The sequence below is a fragment of the Gigantopelta aegis genome, chromosome 9 (assembly GCF_016097555.1).
Source record: "Gigantopelta aegis isolate Gae_Host chromosome 9, Gae_host_genome, whole genome shotgun sequence".
NCBI classification, from domain to species: domain Eukaryota; kingdom Metazoa; phylum Mollusca; class Gastropoda; order Neomphalida; family Peltospiridae; genus Gigantopelta; species Gigantopelta aegis.
In genome coordinates this window covers 1,110,179-1,135,477 of record NC_054707.1, presented here as the reverse complement: position 1 = coordinate 1,135,477, position 25,299 = coordinate 1,110,179, and the positions used below count along the sequence as shown (strand labels likewise).

Sequence of the window (25,299 nt, the reverse complement as noted above, 5' to 3'; positions counted from 1 at the left end):
TTAAAGTTTGTGTCTTGCTTTAGGTCTTGACAATTATAAATATAGAGAGTGTACAGATGGGTTAGACAAAGGAATTTTAATTGTTACATTTGTTCTGTATTAGGAAGTGACAATTAACATGAATAATTAGTCAGGGGAGACAGGTTAGGCAAAGGTATTTTAATTGATAGATGGTGTTTTTTTCAGTATTGGGTCTTGACAATTAACATGAATAATTAGTCAGATTAGCAGGCCTTCGGATTTCACAGAAATGTTTTTCACCATGATTATTATTTAGAGTACGACTATTCAACGAAAAGAATATATATGTGATTATTTTTAAAAAGCAGTTTCCGATGGGTTCCCATGATACTATAAAGTTAAATACTAAGGGAAAAAAAGATGCTTTATCTATGACTCGATGGTTTTAATTAATAACACTATTTTTTTAAGAAAAAAATGTTTGTTTTGTTTAACAACACCACTAGAGCACATTGATTAATTAATCATCAGCTGTTGGATGTCAAAATTTTTGTAAATCTGACACATGGTCATCAAAGGAAACCCGCTACATTTTTCCTAATGCAGCAAGAGATCTTTTATATGCACTTTCCCACAGACAGGAAAGCACATACTACAGCCTTTGTCCAATTATGGTGCACTGGTTGGAACGAGAAAAAATCAAATCAGCTGAATGGATCCATCGAGGTGGCTCGATCTAAGATTAATGACTAACTGAACAAAATAATTTTATTTGGTGATTGGCATTATGATTTGCCACTGAGTTAGACAAACAAATTTTTATCTTTAGGATTATTTTTTAATATTAGATCTGACATGACTAATGATCCATGACATAATCCAATCATAATCGAGTAAAATGATAAAGTTCTGTGAAATGATAAATGGTCTATCAACCTGTAGCTTTCCTGAATCTCAATACGTGATAAATGGTCTATCAACCTGTAGCTTTCCTGAATCTCAATACGTGATAAATGGTCTATCAACCTGTAGCTTTCCTGAATCTCAGTACGTGATAAATGGTCTATCAACCTGTAGGTTTCCTGAATCTCAATACGTGATAAATGGTCTATCAACCTGTAGCTTTCCTGAAGCTCAATATGTGTTTATTCTTGTTAACTTCAATATGCTCTCAATGCAACAGCTTAATCATATGATGTTATTTTTTGAAAAGATAAACCGACAACAGCACTGCCAACAGTACGTGCTACCTCTGGTCCGAAGATCACAGTGCGGTGTGCCTGGTCACCTTGGCTCAATGCAGACCAACCAAACAAAGACTCCACGGATGTCGGAGACCTCGAGACCATCGATGTCCTGAAGACCAAGTTCGGTGTGTGCAGTCACATAGTGGACATCGAGTGTAGGGTTGCCGGGACAACCACGCTGTCCAGAGATGCTGGACAGAGTCATGTTTCGTGCGACATCAACAACGGTCTGCGTTGCTATAACGGTGAACAGTCGACATCTCAGTGCCATGATTATGAAGTGCGCGTTCTCTGCTGGAGCCCACAGTGTTCAGGTACTTTTAACACACTGTTTTGTTTAATTATTCTCTTTAGTTATTCCATTTTTAGGAAAATGAAGGAAAATGGTTTATTTAATGATGCACTCAACACATTTTATTTATATCAGAATACAGTAGTTCATATATAACAGCAGAAACTTTGTAGTTACTGTAGATCCTGAAATTAACCATCCAATTAACGAGTCACAGTGGGCAGACTAAAATGGGACATGAAATTAATGCAAATGACGGTGGGCAGACTAAAATGGGACATGAAATTAATGCAAGTGACGGTGGGCAGACTAAAATGGGACATGAAATTAATGCGAGTGATGGTGGGCAGACTAAAATGGGACATGAAATTAATGCGAGTGATGGTGGGCAGACTAAAATGCGACATGAAATTAATGCAAGTGATGGTGGGCAGACTAAAATGTAACATGGAATTAATGTGAGTAGCCTTCCTATGAAATATTACTTTTCTAATAACACATGTCTTGGTACTTTTCGGTTAAATCTGAATTACAGGTGTCTTCAATGAGATTGACTCACTAACATGTCAGTGTACACATCAATTAACCTGTTTAGTCCATAGCGTTTTTGGTGAGATCAACTCAAAGCATATTTTTGCAGCAATGATTTACTCAATGTGTGTAGTTACTTAAATCTGGCTAAACATTCGCATACATGTACCATTACAACTATATCTTCCTAAGATATGCCAACAAAGTTGCAATTGCAACAGTAAAAACAAAGAAATGGTCGTCCTCAGGATTAGCATGCTAAAACCCATTTACACACGATGAATCGAGTCGGTTTTTGCTGGACTATTAGACAATTAGTCTGTCTTGCCTCCTGCATGTTAAAGTTTGTTTAACGACACCACTAGAGCACATTGATTTATTAATTATCAGCTATTGGATGTCAAACATTTTTCCATTAGTAGCAAGGGTTCTTTTATATGCACCATCCCACAGACAGGATAGCACATACCACGGTCTTTTGATATACCAGTCGTGGTACACTGGCTAGAATGAGAAATAGCCCAACAGGCCCACTGATGGGGATCGATCCCAAACTGGGCTACGTCCTGCCCTCTTGCCGTGTATGTAGGCAGAAAATGGTTGCACCTTATCACGCTGCTGATTTGACAATTTGTTGCAAGTTGTCAAACAAACAAACAATCTTTTCTTTCTCTTTACTGTCTTTATGTTAGTTACACAATGCAAGATAACTCATTATGATTATGTTTAATTTTTTAGGGCCCAAGCCTACGTCAGGACCACTGGTCACTCCCGGTATTAACCCAAGTGTGACGCCCACCAAATCACCGCACGTCTCTCCATCAATGGAACCTGGCAAACTGACCAACGGGCCACACCTGACAACCACACCACCACGTCAAGGTTTCGAACGCACCACAACAGGTAATCATGTGTGTGGGATAATAATAATAATAGTAATAATAATAATAAAAAAGGGATCAGGGTGTGTTTTTTACGGTCGCCTGGTCGCCCTAGACGACTGAAAACAACATCAGGTAAGTGAAACCTTATCGTGAGTCACCCTCCTGGCGACCGAAAGTTTGCACATTAATTTCAGCAAATTATTTGAGAATGTTCTAAATGTAATGTTCTAGCTGTATTCTAATCTGCTAAACGTTTCAGCTACAGTTCTTGATGCTCATGCTGGAAACTTTGTTACATTTAGAGCTCATTTGAATGATAAAAATAGTAATAAAAAGCTAGCTATTTGCATGAATGAATGAATGAATGAATGAATGAATGAATGAATGAATGAGCATTTAACGACACCCCAGCACAAAAATACACATCAGCTATTTGATGTCACAAATGGTAAGTATACTCTTCAAAAAAAGTCGGGTAACTCTAATAAGAATTTACAGTTGCCAAAATTGTACGGTATATTAGCTGTGGGGAATGGTTATATGATAATAGTGAATTAATTGGGGAAACATTACAACCGGTAGTTCAGTATTACAGTAGGTTTTATGACCACCAATGATCTTGAAGGATGACTGAGGTCAGAAGTGAAATTTGAAAGTTGATGTTTTTTTATCAGTAAATCACAAATTCAAAAAATAAAAATGACTGAAAACAAAACAATAACAACTGTATGATCAACAGAATGAAAACGATTGACAGAAATAATGTTCCACAGTGATTAATCGACCTTCCTGAAAATTGTCAAAATCAAGAATGACACCCCACATAAGTGTATGGGGCAACTGTGTGATGCATGTGCAAACTATGGAATGTGTTTCGGTGTGTTGATAAACAGACCTGAACGTTCTAAACTAGGATGTCTGTGGTCAAAATGTATGTTTTAATATTTCAGGTTCCTCTACTTTTTTTTGAAGAGTATATATGAAAATATTATTTATATATAATTATGTAAATAGCTATTTGCATTACAACTACATTGATATACTTTAGAACCAAGTTGCATATATGCCCATTGAAACTGATCTTCTATGCCAAGTACATTACTTTAAAAAACAAATTGCACAGGCAAGTCAAAGTGCTGACATGACTTGCCCGAATGGCAAGTAAAAAAACCAACCCAAGTGCACAGCGTGGGAGATTAGCGTTTCAGTACATCTTTGGAACTGTTGTTTTGAGCAAGGCCGGCCCAGCCTCTAGCTGAGCGACTAGTTCCAGAGTAACATGGAGGAAGTTGTTTAATAAGGTTTAAGGTCAATAAAGAATTATTGCTATAATACTTTTATTGAGATTCAAGATGGAAAGGAAACTATTGCAACTGTCTGTGTGTGTGTGTGTGTGTGTGTGTGTGTGTGTGTGTTTGTGCATATGTCTGTCTGTGTGTGCATGCAAGTGCATGCATGTGTGTAACCTTGTAATGTACCCCTATGCTAAAAAGGGTCAGTTGTGTCTCCACTGGACTCATTTTCTGATGTCACAAGTGGCTGAGTCCAGGAGCGGTTATGTTGCTTTTAAAATTAATACTTTGACTTATCTTTAACATGGGAGATTTGACTCTTATAGTTTTAGTTGTTTGGGTTGGTGTTTGTTTTTATATGTACAAATAGTAGAAAAAAGATAATAAATAGCAAATTTGTAAGATCTATCCTGGTGAGCACAACAGATGTATGGCACTTATATTTCCAATCCTTCTCATGTTCATATAATTCTAACCAAAAGTAAAGTTTGTTTTATTTAACGACGCCACTAGAGCACATTGATTTTTAATGTTATCATCGGCTATTGGACGTCAAACATATGGTCATTCTGACACTGTTTTTAGAGGAAACCCGCTGTCGCCACATAGGCTACTCTTCTTTACGACAGGCAGCAAGGGATCTTTTATTTGCGCTTCCCACAGGCAGGATAGCACAAACCATGGCCTTTGTTGAACCAGTTATGGATCACTGGTCGGTGCAAGTGGTTTACACCTACCCATTGAGCCTTGCGGAGCACTCACTCAGGGTTTGGAGTCGGTATCTGGATTAAAAATCCCATGCCTCGACTGGGATCCGAACCCAGTACCTACCAGCCTGTAGACCGATGGCCTGCCACGACGCCACCGAGGCCGGTATAATTCTAACCAGTTGTGTAAATGAAAGTTGATGGGTTTGTGTTTATACCGGGTGACTGATGATAAATTCCACCAACTCCCAACACTACTATTAAATTAAAGACATTTCTAAACAGATGTTTTTCTCCATCTATTTCACAGCTGTACTCTAAAATCTACATTGCTAATATCGTGTTTAACTTTCTTTTTTCATTTCAAGGTAAATTTTCTTCCAAGTCATTTGTACTTTAATTCTTTTAGAGACATTTTCTAAATAGATTATTTTTGTTTTCTCCGTCCTTCACACAGCTGTATGTGCACCAGACAGCATCTGGGATGCGTGTGCGTTCACGTGTGAACAGATGTGCCACTCTGCCGCTGCCGACGTCTGTAACGGTCAGGCACCAACACAGTGTGTTCCTGGGTGTCTGCCGTCGACCCACTCATCCAAACAGTGCGGCATGGGAGAACGACTCAAGGGAAATCAACAGTGCGTCAAAATGGAGATGTGTACTTGTCGAAAACAAGACAACACCATAGCACTGGTATATATGCCAATGTAGTTCAGCATTTGGAGGGCTTATGAGCATAGCACTTAGTCTAGTAAATATTATGATAATAGTTCAGCATTTGGAGGGCTTATGAGCATACCACTTAGTCTAGTAAATATTATGATAATAGTTCAGCATTTGGAGGGCTTATGAGCATACCACTTAGTCTAGTAAATATTATGATAATAGTTCAGCATTTGAAGGGCTTATGAGCATAGCACTTAGTCTAGTAAATATTATGATAATAGTTCAGCATTTGGAGGGCTTATGAACATAGCACTTAGTCTTGTAAATATTATCAGATAATAGTTCAGCATTTGGAGGACTTATGAGCATAGCACTTAGTCTTGTAAATATTATGATAATAGTTCAGCATTTGAAGAAGCTTATGAACATAGCACTGGTAAATGTGATATAGTTTGGCATTTAGAGGGCATTCAAGCATAGCATTGATAAATATGCTAATAGTTCAGCATTTAGAGGGCATAAAACTTTAACGTTGTTAGAAGTGTACAAATATAGCATTCATAAATATTTATGATAATAGTTCAGTATTTGGATATTGATGATAACTGAAAGACAGGCTATTAGGTCCATTTTCTGCAAGACAATTTATACAGCTGAAATAAAATTAATTATCATTACAGGCTGCAAATGCAGCATGATTCCATGCTTCATAAAATCCATATTTTGGGTCAGTAGCATAAGATTATGATATGATATTCCAAACTGACTGTATTACATCATTTTATGATCCTTGCGGAATCCTTAAAAAAACATCCCGGATTCACTGATTAATTTTATATTTAGCCCATGGAATACTGGACGAACCCGACCGACTCCTGCTCCAAGTGTCACTGCTTCAACAACACTGTGCTGTGTACAACAAGCACCTGCAAGCCGACAGCGTCGCCAACCGTCGGCCCAACTGTACACCCGACCATCCAGCCACAGTGTCACTGGACGAACTGGATCAACGTGGACTCCCCGAACACTGGGGACGGAGACCACGAACTACTGGCCGACATCAGGAGGACCAACCAGCTGTGTAGTCTGCCAATACAGATCGAGTGTCGCGAGGTGACATCTCGCAAACCCGCCCATCAGTTCGGCGAGACCGTCACCTGCGATGTCACCAACGGACTGACGTGCAACACGTGGCAGAATGGAGGACACTGCAGCGATTACGAGGTCCGATTCTACTGTCCGTGTATCAGTAAGTCGTTACTTGTGTTGCCAGGATGTTTTTATTGACGGAGCGGCCAACTACATTTTCTGTAAGTCATGTTATGGGGCAATAGGAAAACATTTAATGTTGTGGGGGTAAAAAGATGTGTGATTTGGGAGGGGGTGGGGTGCGGATTGCCCCCCCCCCCCCCATGGCTTCCCTTGGGCTACACCAGTGTAAGTTGTTAAGCTAATTTTGCATTGACAGCTTTAAGATTTAAACCTCCATAATTTTCAACACTTTACAAATGGAAATATTGTTTAGTATAAAAAACCAAAACAGACTGAGTCACCATAAAGATCTGAATTAAGTGAATTACATGTACAGGTGTGTTAAAAATATCTCTATGGAGTTTATAGAACTTGGCCTGTTTCTATAAAAGAGACAGATCTCTTGAATACATTGGTCAATATTTAAGTGCTGATTAGAGCTTATTTTATTTTGTAACCATCAGGGTTTCTAGAATTTTTTTACAATCCGTTAGCCATGAGATCAGTGATTTAAAGAAGTTACTAGCCACGATTAAAAAATCACAAGCCCTACTTTACTTTAAGTTAGTACAATTCTGCTAAATAATAGTAATAATCAGATATGTCACCTAAAGAGGGAGATAGATTCTAAAAATACTAACATTGGGGGTTGGGGTGGGATCAGGATATTCATAATTACCAAATAGACTTAACTGCAACATTTGACCAAAACGATTTCACTAGACGTCGGGCATGACAATAGTAGTTATTTACTAGCCCAACATTGAATATCACTAGCCAAGGGAGTGGGGTCACCATAATCTAGAAGCCCTTAAGCATTAAATTATATGTTTAATGTTTTTTCAGCTTGACTTATTATGTCTGTTTTGCAATAGATTTGTCTGTTAAACATTTAAAGTTTAATACAGTTGTACACCAGTTGAACTAAACTTGCTTCAATTACATGACAGATATTTATGGTAGTTCAACTTTACAGTCTCATTTTAGCTCCATTTCTCACAAACTACAAGTCCTAGAACAGTGAAACTTGGTTTGTAGTTGCACCTATTGATGGTCATCACAATGCATGTGAAAAAAGTAAAAAAATATATTATATTAAAGTTTTAAAATTGAGCAAATGTTTTTAAATTTATTTTTTTAAATTTATTTTATTTTATTTATTTATTAATTTCTTATGGATGTAACTGTTAGTAACATTAAATACGTTTATGACAGGCTAGACATTTAAGTTTGAAGATATTCATCATAATGCATGTGAAAAAAGTAAAAATGTTTTAAATTATAATATAAGTATAATATAATTTAAACATGTTTAATTGCTTTCAACATTTTTAAAAATTATTATTATTGTTTTAAACATGCATTGAGGTGAACATCAATAACTGCAACTGTCAGCGACATGGAACATGTTTATGGTAGGCGAGACACATAACTCAGCGGAATTCTTATTTATTTTTCAGCACACGTATCACCAAGTGCTGGTCCCACTGCACAGCCTACAGCTTCTCCAGCTATCAGCGTCACTGCCCGGGCGACCACTTCTCCATTCTGCGGTTGGTCTCCATGGATGAACCACAACCACCCCGACAACATGACCCCTGGCAAGCCACACGAAGGAGATGTTGAATCGGTCGCCAAGTTGATATCAGACAAGACCGTCTGCGGATATGACATGATGACCCACATCCAGTGCAGGATTGTCGGAACCACCAGTCTGGCTCAGTCGTCAGGTCAGGTCGTCACGTGCGACTTGGTGCGGGGCCTGCGGTGCGACGACGCCAAGCAGATCAACGGCAACAAGTGTCGCGATTACGAGATACGCATCTTCTGCGACTGTTCCCGATACACGCCCACTCCTGCACCGACGCAGCGTCCAACTGGCAAGCCGACGGCCAGTCCAGCGAGATGTGGCTGGACACGGTGGATGAACGGTCACGCTCCAAACAGCATCGGTGAGCTGGAGATTCTGCCAGACTTGAGACAGGTGTACACATTCTGTGGGACCACCGATATCACGGCCGCCGAATGTCGAGACGTGAAGACACACGTCGCGTCGTCAGATGCCGGTCAGACTGATGTCCTTTGTGATCTCAAGTATAGTGGACTCGTGTGTAGGAATGACAAACAGACTTCTGGACACGGCTGTGCGGACTACGAAATTCGTTTCCTCTGCGAGCCGAAACACTTGGATTGCAGCAGCCCAACTCGGTCACCAACGTCGCCCACTGTCTCCTCACACTCACCTAATGTCGGACCGGTAGGACAGCCCACGGCACATCCTTCCAAGACTTGTTCCGGCATGTGGTCACAGTGGTTTAACAAGGACACTCCTAGTACTGGTGACGGTGACACAGAAATCATCTCCCCATTTGAACTGAACACCAAGTACAACTTCTGTGGCAATGGAAAGTTAACGAAAATTGAATGCTTTTCATCAGAGCTTAATGTTACGTATGAATCAACTGGAGACAATCTCGTCTGTAACCTTCAACAAGGACTAGTGTGTAAAAATGATGACAATTTTCCTATCCAGTGTCAGGACTATAAGATAAGGTATCACTGCGAGGAGTGCACCACCCCTACTCTTTCACCACACACCACGGGGAGTCCCACTGCCGTACCTCCATCCAAGACCGTGACACCCGTGCTGAACTACTCCCCCGGCCACCCAATCGCTCACCCACCAGCTGGTAACTGCACGGGCTCGTGGTCTGAGTGGTTCAACAGGGACAAGCCTAACAGCGGTGGCGGGGACCGGGAACACGTGTCAAATTCGGAGCTGAGGACCAAGTATCACTTCTGTGTGAACGGAAAGGTCACCAACATCGACTGCTACGGCCTCGACACCCAGTCAGTGGCCTCCTCCACCGGTGCTGTCCTCACATGTAACCTGCAGCAAGGTTTCATCTGCAACAATGTCGATAATTTCCCCATGGACTGTGAAGACTACAAGATACGCTACTACTGCGAGGAGTGTCCCAGTCCGACCCAGGCCCCCCACATTACACAGAAACCTACTGCTTCTCCGCCGGGTCATACGGACGTGTCTGAGACGCCATCGATTCACATGACAACTCTACATTCTCCCGGCAAATGCACAGGTTCCTGGTCGCACTGGATCAACACAGATAAACCCGACACAGGCGATGGTGATTTCGAGCACATCTCTGCCATCGATCTCAGAAACAAGCACAATTTCTGCAAGGGAGGAGGAAAAATCACCAAGATTGAATGCTACAGTGTCGACCTGCAGGCATATTCGTACTCAACAGGAGCAGTCGTGACATGCAACCTCGACAAAGGCCTGATCTGTAAGACGTCCGATAATTTCCCTGCACCATGCGACGACTACCAGATCCGTTACTACTGCGAGCAGTGTCCGTCCCCGCCCATTCCGGGGGTCAACAAGAACCCCACGAAGGCCCCGACGGCCACCCCAAGCATGGAACCGCCGACCGCCAGCACCCAGACTCCGCAGAAAATATCGACAAGAAGTCCGGCCATGATGACGACGTGTGCGGCGTACTGGTCTCCTTGGATCAACCAGGACAAGCCAGACACGGGAGGAGGTGACCTGGAACATGCCAGTGTCGACGAGCTACGGTCCACCTACCACTTCTGTCCTGGAGGAACACTGACACACATCGAGTGTGTGGGCGCCGATTCCGGGATCTCGTCACTCTCCACCGGGGAAATAGTCAAGTGCGACCTTCAGTCAGGTTTGGTTTGCAGGAACATTGACAACGACCCGATACCATGTAGTGACTACAAGATCCGGTATTACTGTGAGATGTGTAGTAAGTATGTTTATTGATATGATGCTATATAATACAGATACAGATCCAAGGTTTTACGAAAGGAGGGGTGTGTGTGTACCAGACATGGTAAAGGGTGTTTGAACAGGCTTTTTAAATTACTTTTATGTCGGCGAAAAAAAAGGGGGAGTGAATGCCCCTTGGTGCCCCCTCCTGGATCTGCATCTGTAATGCAAATTGAAATGGAAAATTAAATAATTGAATTAATACTAAGGTTAAATTAATAAAATTTATTATCTACCTGCAGTCACAGAGACTAATTGATAAATTGTGGTGGATGGTTATTATCTACCTGCAGTCACAGAGACTAATTGATCAATTGTGGTGGATGGTTATTATCTACCTGCAGTCACAGAGACTAATTGATAAATTGTGGTGGATGGTTTATCTACCTGCAGTCACAGAGACTAATTGATTATGGTTATTATCTACCTGCAGTCACAGAGACTAATTGATCAATTGTGGTGGATGGTTAATGATTATCTACCTGCAGTCACAGAGACTAATTGATAAATTGTGGTGGATGGTTATTATCTACCTGCAGTCACAGAGACTAATTGATAAATTGTGGTGGATGGTTATTATCTACCTGCAGTCACAGAGACTAATTGATAAATTGTGGTGGATGGTTATTATCTACCTGCAGTCACAGAGACTAATTGATAAATTGTGGTGGATGGTTATTATCTACCTGCAGTCACAGAGACTAATTGATAAATTGTGGTGGATGGTTAATATCTACCTGCAGTCACAGAGACTAATTGATAAATTGTGGTGGATGGTTATTATCTACCTGCAGTCACAGAGACTAATTGATAAATTGTGGTGGATGGTTATTATCTACCTGCAGTCACAGAGACTAATTGATAAATTGTGGTGGATGGTTAATATCTACCTGCAGTCACAGAGACTAATTGATAAATTGTGGTGGATGGTTAATGATTATCTACCTGCAGTCACAGAGACTAATTGATAAATTGTGGTGGATGGTTATTATCTATCTGCAGTCACAGAGACTAATTGATAAATTGTGGTGGATGGTTATTATCTACCTGCAGTCACAGAGACTAATTGATAAATTGTGGTGGATGGTTAATATCTACCTGCAGTCACAGAGACTAATTGATAAATTGTGGTGGATGGTTAATGATTATCTACCTGCAGTCACAGAGACTAATTGATAAATTGTGGTGGATGGTTATTATCTACCTGCAGTCACAGAGACTAATTGATAAATTGTGGTGGATGGTTAATATCTACCTGCAGTCACAGAGACTAATTGATAAATTGTGGTGGATGGTTAATATCTACCTGCAGTCACAGAGACTAATTGATAAATTGTGGTGGATGGTTATTATCTACCTGCAGTCACAGAGACTAATTGATAAATTGTGGTGGATGGTTATTATGCAGTCACAGAGACTAATTGATAAATTGTGGTGGATACCTGCAGTCACAGAGACTAATTGATAAATTGTGGTGGATGGTTAATATCTACCTGCAGTCACAGAGACTAATTGATAAATTGTGGTGGATGGTTAATTATCTACCTGCAGTCACAGAGACTAATTGATAAATTGTGGTGGATGGTTATTATCTACCTGCAGTCACAGAGACTAATTGATAAATTGTGGTGCATGGTTATTATCTACCTGCAGTCACAGAGACTAATTGATAAATTGTGGTGGATGGTTAATATCTACCTGCAGTCACAGAGACTAATTGATAAATTGTGGTGGATGGTTAATATCTACCTGCAGTCACAGAGACTAATTGATAAATTGTGGTGGATGGTTATTATCTACCTGCAGTCACAGAGACTAATTGATAAATTGTGGTGGATGGTTATTATCTACCTGCAGTCACAGAGACTAATTGATAAATTGTGGTGGATGGATGCTTAATATCTACCTGCAGTCACAGAGACTAATTGATAAATTGTGGTGGATGGTTATTATCTACCTGCAGTCACAGAGACTAATTGATAAATTGTGGTGGATGGTGCACAGAGACTACTTGATAAATTGTGGTGGATGATTAATGATTATCTACCTGCAGTCACAGAGACTAATTGATAAATTGTGGTGGATGGTTATTATCTACCTGCAGTCACAGAGACTAATTGATAAATTGTGGTGGATGGTTATTATCTACCTGCAGTCACAGAGACTAATTGATAAATTGTGGTGCATGGTTATTATCTACCTGCAGTCACAGAGACTAATTGATAAATTGTGGTGGATGGTTATTATCTACCTGAAGTCACAGAGACTAATTGATAAATTGTGGTGGATGGTTATTATCTACCTGCAGTCACAGAGACTAATTGATAAATTGTGGTGGATGGTTAATGATTATCTACCTGCAGTCACAGAGACTAATTGATAAATTGTGGTGGATGGTTATTATCTACCTGCAGTCACAGAGACTAATTGATAAATTGTGGTGCATGGTTATTATCTACCTGCAGTCACAGAGACTAATTGATAAATTGTGGTGGATGGTTATTATCTACCTGAAGTCACAGAGACTAATTGATAAATTGTGGTGGATGGTTATTATCTACCTGCAGTCACAGAGACTAATTGATAAATTGTGGTGGATGGTTAATATCTACCTGCAGTCACAGAGACTAATTGATAAATTGTGGTGGATGGTTAATATCTACCTGCAATCACAGAGACTAATTGATAAATTGTGGTGGATGGTTAATATCTACCTGCAGTCACAGAGACTAATTGATAAATTGTGGTGGATGGTTATTATCTACCTGCAGTCACAGAGACTAATTGATAAATTGTGGTGGATGGTTAATGATTATCTACCTGCAGTCACAGAGACTAATTGATAAATTGTGGTGGATGGTTATTATCTACCTGCAGTCACAGAGACTAATTGATAATTGTGGTGGATGGTTACTATCTACCTGCAGTCACAGAGACTAATAGATAAATTGTGGTGGATGGTTATTATCTACCTGCAGTCACAGAGACTAATTGATAATTGTGGTGGATGGTTAATATCTACCTGCAGTCACAGAGACTAATTGATAAATTGTGGTGGATGGTTATTATCTACCTGCAGTCACAGAGACTAATTGATAAATTGTGGTGGATGGTTATTATCTACCTGCAGTCACAGAGACTAATTGATAATTGTGGTGGATGGTTATTATCTACCTGCAGTCACAGAGACTAATTGATAAATTGTGGTGGATGGTTATTATCTACCTGCAGTCACAGAGACTAATTGATAAATTGTGGTGGATGGTTATTATCTACCTGCAGTCACAGAGACTAATTGATAAATTGTGGTGGATGGTTATTATCTACCTGCAGTCACAGAGACTAATTATTAAATTGTGGTGGATGGTTATTATCTACCTGCAGTCACAGAGACTAATTGATAATTGTGGTGGATGGTTATTATCTACCTGCAGTCACAGAGACTAATTGATAAATTGTGGTGGATGGTTATTATCTACCTGCAGTCACAGAGACTAATTATTAAATTGTGGTGGATGGTTATTATCTACCTGCAGTCACAGAGACTAATTGATACATTGTGGTGGATGGTTATTATCTACCTGCAGTCACAGAGACTAATTGATAAATTGTGGTGGATGGTTAATATCTACCTGCAGTCACAGAGACTAATTGATAAATTGTGGTGGATGGTTAATATCTACCTGCAGTCACAGAGACTAATTGATAAATTGTGGTGGATGGTTAATATCTACCTGCAGTCACAGAGACTAATTGATAATTGTGGTGGATGGTTATTATCTACCTGCAGTCACAGAGACTAATTGATAATTGTGGTGGATGGTTAATATCTACCTGCAGTCACAGAGACTAATTGATAATTGTGGTGGATGGTTAATATCTACCTGCAGTCACAGAGACTAATTGATAATTGTGGTGGATGGTTAATATCTACCTGCAGTCACAGAGACTAATTGATAATTGTGGTGGATGGTTAATATCTACCTGCAGTCACAGAGACTAATTGATAATTGTGGTGGATGGTTATTGATTATCTACCTGCAGTCACAGAGACTAATTGATAATTGTGGTGGATGGTTATTGATTATCTACCTGCAGTCACAGAGACTAATTGATAATTGTGGTGGATGGTTATTGATTATCTACCTGCAGTCACAGAGACTAATTGATAATTGTGGTGGATGGTTAATGCAGTAAGATAAGCGGAGGGATGTAGCCCAGTGGTAAAATGTTTGCTTGATGTGCAGTCGGTCTAGGATCAATCCCTGTCGGTGGCCCATTGGGCTATTTCTCGTTCCAGCCAGTGCACCACAACTGGTATATCAAAGGCCGTAGTATGTGCTATCCTGCCTGTGGGATGGTGCAAATAAAAGATCCCTTGCTACTCATGAAAGAATGTAGCGGCTTTCATTAACAAAATAAACTTTCTCTTTTTTTGCTATAAGATAAAAGGCTCATCTACAATTTCTGTTGATAAAATTGCCATTTTCCTGCTACAGTTAATTACGTAACTAAATATGGTGTTATTTGTAATTAAAAAAGGTTATAGCTGACATTGAAATTGTTTTAATGTTACATTTGTTTTGTAGGTCCAGTTGGACCACACAACATAGTGACTGATCATGTGAAGCTTACAACTCCAAGAAATCCAGTGATTTTCAAAACAACACCAACACTACTTCATCCACAGCACAAAGGTTAGCAATACCAGAGAAATAGAGAGGGGGAGGGGGAGGGGGAGAGAGAAAGAGAGAGAGAGAGAGAGAGAGAGAGAGAGAGAGAGAGACAGAGAGAGAGACAGAGAGAGACAGACAGACACACAGACAGACAGACACAGACAGATGGACAGGTGGTACAGACAGACAGATACAGACAGGAGGTACAGACAGAGAGAGAGAATAAAATACCATACAGCCTAAGTATTAAATTCATTTACTTGCTGTTAAAATCAGAAATAAAAAGATACCATCGACGTCCTATCTTCACCTAACGACAAAAACATGAATACAGCATTTACAGAAATATTATTCTACATTTTTCAGTTACTATACTTGAAACAAAATAGATTGCAATCAATTAATGTAAAAAATCAACAATGTGGATGTAAAACAAATCCATTCTAGTAAACAAAAGTGAAGCACAATCCAGTAAACAGGAAAGAGTGCAACGTTTCTAGCTGCGTTCAGGCACATGCGTTTGAAAAAAGTATCGCACCGCTCATGTGCGGTTCGTCATTTTCCATTTTTAAGGCCACCATATGAATAAAATATATGTTTCTGAAATATGTACAGTGGACGAAAACTTTGTTTCATATTTTTTTTAAAGGATAAATTCAGTTTGTCAAGTGATCTGGTCCGTTCCGCGTTTTACCAACACACATTGCTAAAAGTTGTTGTCAGTACATATAGGCATTACGTTCATACCAGTGAATAGATTGTAAAATATAACTTTTCAAATGAATTGATTCGTAATTAACAAAATTTATGCATATGACACGTACCAAATGTTAATTCATCTTCCTCCATTTCAACACAATTTCTACGAGTCAATTTAAGTGGACCCGATCTTGGTAATTTTAAGGAGTAAACAAAAATGACCTAGCAAACTTAATGCTTTTAAGGGTTTGTAAAGTTTTGTATTGAGATACTTACTTGTCTGAACTTTATTGTTAATGAAAATGTTCACGAACTGTGAAGAAACACCTCACAAATGTACGAAAAGCAGACAACAACAAATCGGATGTTGATTACGTGAACCATACACGAGAAAACAAACCGAACGGAGTTGGAAGCATAACGCAGTTAGGGATGTTGATGATATCCTTATCCTTCACACTAATAAAATTATTTTAATGCTTTGGCTGGGTTTCAGCAATTTTTATTATTATAATGCCCAGAAATACATACATGTAACACTGGACAGCATGAAAGAGTTAAATGGACAATTTAAAAAACCCATTCTATGACATCTTAAGAAATGCAATGCTATTGTTTTTGTAAAGTGTGTGCCAACCCGATGGATCACCCAATGTCCATAACGGTGCCAGACTACGACCTGACGGCGTCGACCAGTGCGTCACCCTACACTGGACCTGAACAGTCGCACATTGACTCCACTCCCGACGGCATCCACAGCGGAGCCTGGATTCCTAAACACAACGACAAGCAGCAGTGGATTGAGGCTCGCTTTGAATATCCTCAGGTATGTTACTGGCGTTTTATAAATAATTACAGGTATCTCACAGTCTGTTTATAGATAAATAATTATAGGGATTTTACAGTTTATTTATAAATAATTATAGGGATTTTACAGTTTATTTATAAATAATTATAGGGATTTTACAGTTTATTTATAAATAATTATAGGGATTTTACAGTTTATTTATAAATAATTATAGGGATTTTACAGTTTATTTATAAATAATTATCAGGACTCACCCTGGACATTGACAAATTAGCCAATTGCTAATTTTTATACAAAGTGGCCACAACATTTAGTTTTTGGCTAATAAAATATTTCTTAAATTAACCACATTTCAAACATTTTCAAGCAATTATTCTACATATCTGAAAACTGGTAAAACCAAAACTGGTTCCAGTGTGAGCCCTGAATTATAGACATTTTACAGTTCATCTGTATGTAATTGTAGTGATTTTACAGGCTATTTATAAATAATTATAGGGATTTTACAGTTTATTTATATATAATTATAGCGATTTTACAGTTTATTTATATATAATTATAGGGATTTTACAGTTTATTTGGTAAATAATTATAGGGATTTTACAGTTTATTTATAAATAATTAAAAGGGAGGGAGAGAAAGAGAAAGGGAGAGAGAGAAAGGGAGAGATAATGAGAGTAAGAGAGAGTAAAAGAGAGTGAATGAGAGGAAGAAAAAGTAAGGGAGAGAGACAGAGTAAGAGAAAGTAAAAGAGAGTGAATGAGAGTAAGAGAGTGTAAAAGGAAAGAAATGTTTTATTTAACGACGTACTCAACACATTTTATTTACGGTTATATGGCGTTGGACATATGGTTACGGATCACACAGATATTGAGAGAGGAAACCCGCTGTCACCACTTCATGGGCTACTCTTTTTGATTAGCAGCAAGGATCTTTTATATGCACCATCCCACAGACAGGGTAGTACATACTACGGTCTTTGATGTACCAGTCGTGGGGCACTGGCTGGAACAAGAAATAGCCCAATGGGCCCACCGACAAGAATTGATCCCAGACCGACCGTGCATCAAGCAAGCATTTTATCATTGGGCTACGTCCCGCCCCTTGAGAGAGAAACTGAATGAGAGTAAGAGAGAGTGAAAAGAGAGGGGCAAACGTTCTAATACACAGAACAGCACATACCATGTTAGGGGCAAACGTTCAGCTGAGATATTTATTGTTTTATTGTAGACTGTCACAGGCATTCTTACAAAGGGCCGAGAGGGATTCCCCCACTGGGTGACATCATACAAACTCCTGTACTCCAGTGATGGTTACAACTTCCACTACTACGAAGAAACACCTGGACAACCAAAGGTATGATCTGTCTTAACATCCTCTAGCTAGCATCCTCAGTATGTTAACATAAAACACTTTCCATTTTCTCACTGAAGACAAATACTACTGACCTCACCATGAAAATACATTATTGGAGTGATTAATTGCTCCCTTCCCTTAAGGGCCTGCTCCACGATATGATAAAATCAGACCAAGTTACTCGTACGAGTCAATCGCACGAGTCAATCGGACTGATTGAATCGGATGTGTTGCCACACAGTACTTGTCAATCGTATGAAATGTGACGTCGTTGAAAAACATCTTTGCTGTAACCATGGTAAACAATGTCTTGTATTGATAAGAAGGCTGCTGTTGTAACGTTTCTTTCTTTGTATAAATGACTGGACCGGACCCCACAAAGAGTTGTGCCTTTCTGCCATCACACTCAGAACGTGGAAGTTATCTGTGCCACGATCTGATTGGTCAACATCCCCAAACATCCGATTCAATTGTATGAAAATAGAACAGGTTCTAAACTTCGACTCGTACAAGTGACTCGGGCCTATTCAATCGTATGACATGCTACATGTTATGACTTGCTTGTTGGCATTTCAATCCAAGTCACTTGTACGAGTCACTCGTATCATGTAGCAGGGCCTTTAGATTATGGTGAGCCATTTAAGATATTACCATATAATACGAGATAAATTCACGTGCTGAGTTGAACAAAGATGACTCTCCTGGAATTAGTCTCAGGCGAGTGATGGGGAGTGGTAGCTCCCCTTATAATGTGAGGTCTGTATTACTAAAGGATTATTATAGAGTGCCCTACAGGCCCAACAGGAAGAAACTGGCTTTCATCTCTATCCTTCTGTCTGTCCATCCGTCTGTCCCACATATAGTTTTCTGGATGTTTTTTCACAATTCCTTGATATATCGAGATAAAAATGTGTATATAGCTTTATCATGTACTGTTACAAATCAAGTTTTACCCAGTTTTCACAAAGTTATGTCCCTTGAATGTAAGAGATATGAAAATGTATACATGTATTGCTTTAGCAGTACTCTCAGAATGCTTGTTTGTACCAGTTGCAGAGAAAGGACAAAATATGTATGTATACTGAGAGAAAGAAACAGCTAGGAAACACTAGGGATTGTAGACCAGCTTTCAGTTGGTGTATAAAGTACAAAGATGTGCTGTGGCACTGATTGTCAGTAACACGGTTAACTTCCCGACACCATGGATGAGGGCTTTAGCGGCAGTCACTCTTTCCTGTTAATGCCGGTGTTGTCATCAGTATATTCACATATTAGTATTTGTTTTGTGTTTGATGTTATTCATTCATTCACTCACTCACTCAATTGATCACTCACTCTGTTGCAGACATTTGCTGGAAACTTTGATGGGTCCAGTCCTGCCAATCACATAATTACACCGATTACTGCCCGATACGTCCGGATACAGCCTTCGACATGGCACGGAGCCATCGCACTTAGGTTTGATCTCATTGGATGCAAAGGTAAGCTAGAGTTACTGACAGACTGTCAAGCACATAATTACACCGATTACTGCCCGATACGTCCGGATACAGCCTTCGACATGGCACGGAGCCATCGCACTTAGGTTTGATCTCATTTGATGCAAAGGTAAGCTAGAGTTACTGACAGACTGTCAAGCACATAATTACACCAATTACTGCCCGATACGTCCGGATACAGCCTTCGACATGGCACGGAGCCATCACACTTAGGTTTGATCTCATTGGATGCAAAGGTAAGCTAGAGTTACTGACAGACTGTCTAGCACATAATTACACCGATTACTGCCCGATACGTCCGGATACAGCCTTCGACATGGCACGGAGCCATCGCACTTAGGTTTGATCTCATTGGATGCAAAGGTAAGCTAGAGTTACTGACAGACTGTCAAGCACATAATTACACCGATTACTGCCAGATACGTCCGGATACAGCCTTCGACATGGCACGGAGCCATCGCACTTAGGTTTGATCTCATTGGATGCAAAGGTAAGCTAGAGTTATTGACAGACTATCAAGCACATAATTACACCGATTACTGCCAGATACGTCCGGATACAGCCTTCGACATGACACGGAGCCATCGCACTTAGGTTTGATCTCATTGGATGCAAAGGTAAGCTAGAGTTACTGACAGACTGTCAAGCACATAATTACACCGATTACTGCCAGATACGTCCGGATACAGCCTTCGACATGGCACGGAGCCATCGCACTTAGGTTTGATCTCAATGGATGCAAAGGTAAGCTAGAGTTACTGACAGACTGTCAAGCATGAAAAAATTAATGTTTAATGGCACTCCAGCACTTGGGCTATTGGGTTTCAAAACTGTCAAGCAATTAGAATACTGGTTGAGACCACCAGAAATAGTGTGGTGCCTTAGCTCTATCTTACCTAGAGATGGGAGGATGGCACCACAATTAGGAAGGTTTCATCAAAATGACCTTTAAACACATGCGTCTTTTCCATTCATAAGCCTTTCTTAGAACACCAGGCTAATTACCAAAGCTGCATCCACTTACGTAATTCTACTGAAATATTTATACACCCCCTTCCAAAATCTAAAGATCTGAATGTCAGTAATGTGAGACTGAATATGTCAGTAATGTGAGACTGAATGTCAGTAATGTGAGACTATATGTCAGTAATGTGAGACTGAATGTCAGTAATGTGAGACTGAATATGTCAGTAATGTGAGACTGAATGCCAGTGACACAGTTAACATCCTAACACTATGGATCAGGGTTTTGGATGCAGTTACTCTTTTGAATCGGTGTTTGTGTAATCCCTTGTTTTTTTCCATCAGTATTTTATTACAAAGCTCTATTAAATCAGATTCTGTATTATTAACCAGATGGTTAAAAATATCTTGCTACATATCTAAATAAATGTTACATCTCACTAGAATGACATTGACGTCATACCACTAGCGCACTATTCTGCAACGTTAATCAAACGAGTTTAATTATATAAATTGAAATTGATTAATGCGTAATAAATAGGTTATTAAACTTGCTACCATTTTGTATCATGTTTATGCCCCTCATGAAATAATTTTCTTTGTCACGAGCTTTAGCAAGTGATAGTTGAAAATATTTCACTTTGGACATAAACATGATACAAAATGGAAGCTCATTTAATATCCCATAATTCTGTCTTATCAGCTCCAGCACCTACAGCCACGCCCACTGCTCAACCGACCGTGAAGCCTCCCATTGGATCAAGCGTATCGCCGTGCATCAAGAGTTCGTGGTCGTCATGGATCAACCGTGTTAACCCTGACGAGGGAGAGGGTGACCACGAAGCGATGACCATCTCGGAACTCGGCCGCTTCTGTCCGTCAGGCAAAGTGGACCAGGTCGAGTGTGTCACGGTGGACGGAGACATCTCATACTTCAGCTCAGGAGAAGTGGTCAAGTGTGACGTGGCCACTGGGATGACGTGTCACAACGCAGACAACATGCCCATCCCCTGTTCCAACTACAAGATACGATACCACTGTCAGTGTTCAGGTAAGACAGTTATTTACCATGCCATCCTTGAAAACAATTTGATTTACAGTTGTTAATAAGCTGTATGGGTGGTATCTAGGTCTGTCGGTAAAGTACTTGTCTGAGGTGCTAGGATCGCAGTTTGAAAAACCTCAGTCGACCCTTCTTTGATTGGGTGTGGACAGATTCAAACGCCATGGTACATATATGTGGTGTCCTATCTGGGAAAGTGCATCACAATGATAAATGATCTCTTACTATTGATGATCCGATATTTGATATCCAATAGCCAATGATAAACCACTGTGTTTTAATGGTATCTTTTAACAAAACAAACTTTTCAGTCTGCTACGTTAGACATAAGCTGTCATGAATATATACAGCATTCATAAAAATGTAATTAAACTTGCTTGAACTCGGGTTAAAGTGTCAATATTTGCCCTTAAGCTCTAAATCCATTAGTGATAGTGCATATCCCAAGTCACATGATTTTGACTCCAGGGTAAGTTCAAGGTCATTTAGTCTGGTTAACGTTTCACTAATAACTGCAACCACTGAATCCGTTGATGGTTGTCTTTCATATTAGTGATAATGCATATCTCGAGTATTGATTTTGACCCCAGGATGAGGTCAAGGTCATTGAGAACTTAGTTAACATTTGGTTATGGTTACATTAACATTGTTGTGTTTTACTTTAAAGGACAAGTTCCATCTGCCACGCCCACTGCTCACCCGACTGTGAAGCCTCCAATTGGATCAAGCGTATCGCTGTGCATCAAGAGTTCGTGGTCGTCATGGATCAACCGCGTTAACCCTGATGTGGGAGAGGGTGACCACGAAGCGATGACCATCTTGGAACTCGGCCGCTTCTGTCCGTCGGGCAAAGTGGACCAGGTCGAGTGTGTCACGGTTGACGGAGACATCTCGTACTTCAGCTCGGGAGAAGTGGTCAAGTGTGACGTCACCACTGGGCTGACATGTCACAACGCAGACAACCTGCCCATCCCCTGTTCCAACTACAAGATACGATACCACTGTCAGTGTTCAGGTAAGCTAATTATTATTTATTTACCATATCACGTAGACAACCTTTCCCTGTTCCGTCTACAAGATACAATACCACTGCCAGTGTACAGGTAAGCTAATTATTATTTATTTACCATATCACGTAGACAACCTTTCCCTGTTCCGTCTACAAGATACAATACCACTGCCAGTGTACAGGTAAGCTAATTATTATTTATTTACCATATCACGTAGACAACCTTTCCCTGTTCCGTCTACAAGATACAATACCACTGTCAGTGTTCAGGTAAGACAGTTATTTACCGTGCCATCTTTGAAATCAATTAGATTTTAAGTACATGTAGCTAATGCAACAGTTAATCAATGTGCTCTGGTGGTGTTGTTAAACAAAGCAAACTTCTAATGCAACCACGTAGACAACCTTTCCCTGTTCCATCTACAAGATACAATACCACTGCCAGTGTACAGGTAAGCTAATTATTATTTATTTACCATACCACGTAGACAACCTTTCCCTGTTCCATCTACAAGATACAATACCACTGCCAGTGTACAGGTAAGCTAATTATTATTTATTTACCATACCACGTAGACAACCTTTCCCTGTTCCATCTACAAGATACAATACCACTGCCAGTGTACAGGTAAGCTAATTATTATTTATTTACCATACCATCATTGAAAACAGTTTGAATTTTATGGTAGGTAATGTAACAATGCAGACAACCTGCCCATCTCCTGCCAGAACTACAAGAGACGATACCACTGTCAGTGTTCAGGTAATGTCATCCTTATTTACCATACCATCCTAGAAAACAATTAGATCTTGATGGTAGCTAATGTAACAATGCAGACAACCTGCACATCTCCTGCCAGAACTACAAGAGACGATACCACTGTCAGTGTTCAGGTAATGTCATCCTTATTTACCATACCATCCTAGAAAACAATTAGATCTTGATGGTAGCTAATGTAACAATGCAGGCTACCTGCCCATCTCCTGCCAGAACTACAAGAGACGATTCCACTGTCAGTGTTCAGGTAATGTCATCATTATTTACCATACCATCCAAGAAAACAATTAGATCTTGATGGTAGCTAATGTAACAATGCAGGCTACCTGCACATCTCCTGCCAGAACTACAAGAGACAATACCACTGTCAGTGTTCAGGTAATGTCATCCTTATTTACCATACCATCCTAGAAAACAATTAAATCTTGATGGTAGCACTGTCAGTGTTCAGGTAATGTCATCCTTATTTACCATACCATCCTAGAAAACAATTAGATCTTGATAGTAGCTAATGTAACAATGCAGGCTACCTGCCCATCTCCTGCCAGAACTACAAGAGACGATACCACTGTCAGTGTTCAGGTAATGTCATCCTTATTTACCATACCATCCTAGAAAACAATTGGATCTTGATGGTAGCTAATGTAACAATGCAGACTACCTGCTCATCTAAATTATTTACCAAAATAAAAATGGTACTACTTTGTCGTGCAAAATCTAAAGTTACTTACCATAATGCTGACTATATTGTTTAAGTTGTTTTGTTTTTAATATCGTGTTTTAAAATGTTAAAGAAATGACCACAAAGCATGTATTTATATGGAGGCATGCAGCTGATTGAAAACCACAAACATATTCTGATAAAAAGGAAGATGATACATTTTGTTTATGGCTGTAAATTCGTGTTACGACATGTATACCTGTATAATGAATAACTGAATAATTCCACTGTAAAACACTACTACTGATATTAAACCTTTTTCTGTTCATAAACATTAGTTTAATGTATTGAATCAACTGTTTTTAAAGTTGTTGAAAAATAGTTCTTTAATATTTTTACAAGAAAGCAAATCAGTCTGTAAGCATGTAACGTGTAAGCTAATATTATATGGATAGATATATACACACATGGCTTTTTAAACTGGGGGAACAGGGACATTTCCCCTTACCAGGGGTGCAGAAATGGAAAATATTTAACTAGCCCACCGGACCAGAACCAACTAAACTTTACTAGCCTGCCAGAATTTCCACTAGTCTGCCAGTCTATAGAACAATATATTATTAACAATATTATAATATACAGTGTCTTCACTTCAAATTATATATATATATACATATATATATATATACATATATATATATACATATATATATATATATATATATATATTGACAAAACATTATTAAGAACACTTGGTAAGTGATCAGCATCACGTGGCAAACAAGTCAAGAAGACAGGTAGATCATTGGACTGGTAGTTGCATTTTTTAACTCGTCCTTCAGAATTTTTACTCGCATTTGGCGAGTGGGCGAGCACTTTCTGCAGCCCTGCCTTCCCCATTTTCCATATTACATGTATTAAGGTGATAGAAAAGTTAAAGTTAAGATGTCACAGAATGCATTTGAAGCATCTATAATTACAGTCATTCCAGCCAGTGCACCACGACTGGTATATCAAAGGCTCTGGTATGTGCTATCCTGTCTGTGGGATGGTGCATATAAAAGATCCCTTGTTACCTGAAAAATGTAGCGGGTTTTCTCTCTAAGACTATATGTCAAAATTAGCAAATGTTTGAC

At 39.5% G+C, this 25,299-nt stretch overlaps 1 protein-coding gene across 1 annotated transcript in view; it reads left to right on the top strand.

Moving 5' to 3' along the window:
* LOC121381939 overlaps positions 1–25,299 on the top strand; it is a 95,660-nt gene that overhangs the window by 48,692 nt on the left and 21,669 nt on the right. The window contains exons 25-35 of the mRNA XM_041511362.1: positions 1,175–1,522; positions 2,770–2,934; positions 5,372–5,607; positions 6,424–6,829; positions 8,292–10,628; positions 15,241–15,348; positions 16,653–16,852; positions 18,065–18,190; positions 19,536–19,671; positions 21,356–21,703; positions 22,383–22,730. Of these exons, the coding sequence (XP_041367296.1) occupies positions 1,175–1,522; positions 2,770–2,934; positions 5,372–5,607; positions 6,424–6,829; positions 8,292–10,628; positions 15,241–15,348; positions 16,653–16,852; positions 18,065–18,190; positions 19,536–19,671; positions 21,356–21,703; positions 22,383–22,730 (4,758 nt within the window). The remainder of the gene's footprint in view (positions 1–1,174; positions 1,523–2,769; positions 2,935–5,371; positions 5,608–6,423; positions 6,830–8,291; positions 10,629–15,240; positions 15,349–16,652; positions 16,853–18,064; positions 18,191–19,535; positions 19,672–21,355; positions 21,704–22,382; positions 22,731–25,299) is intronic.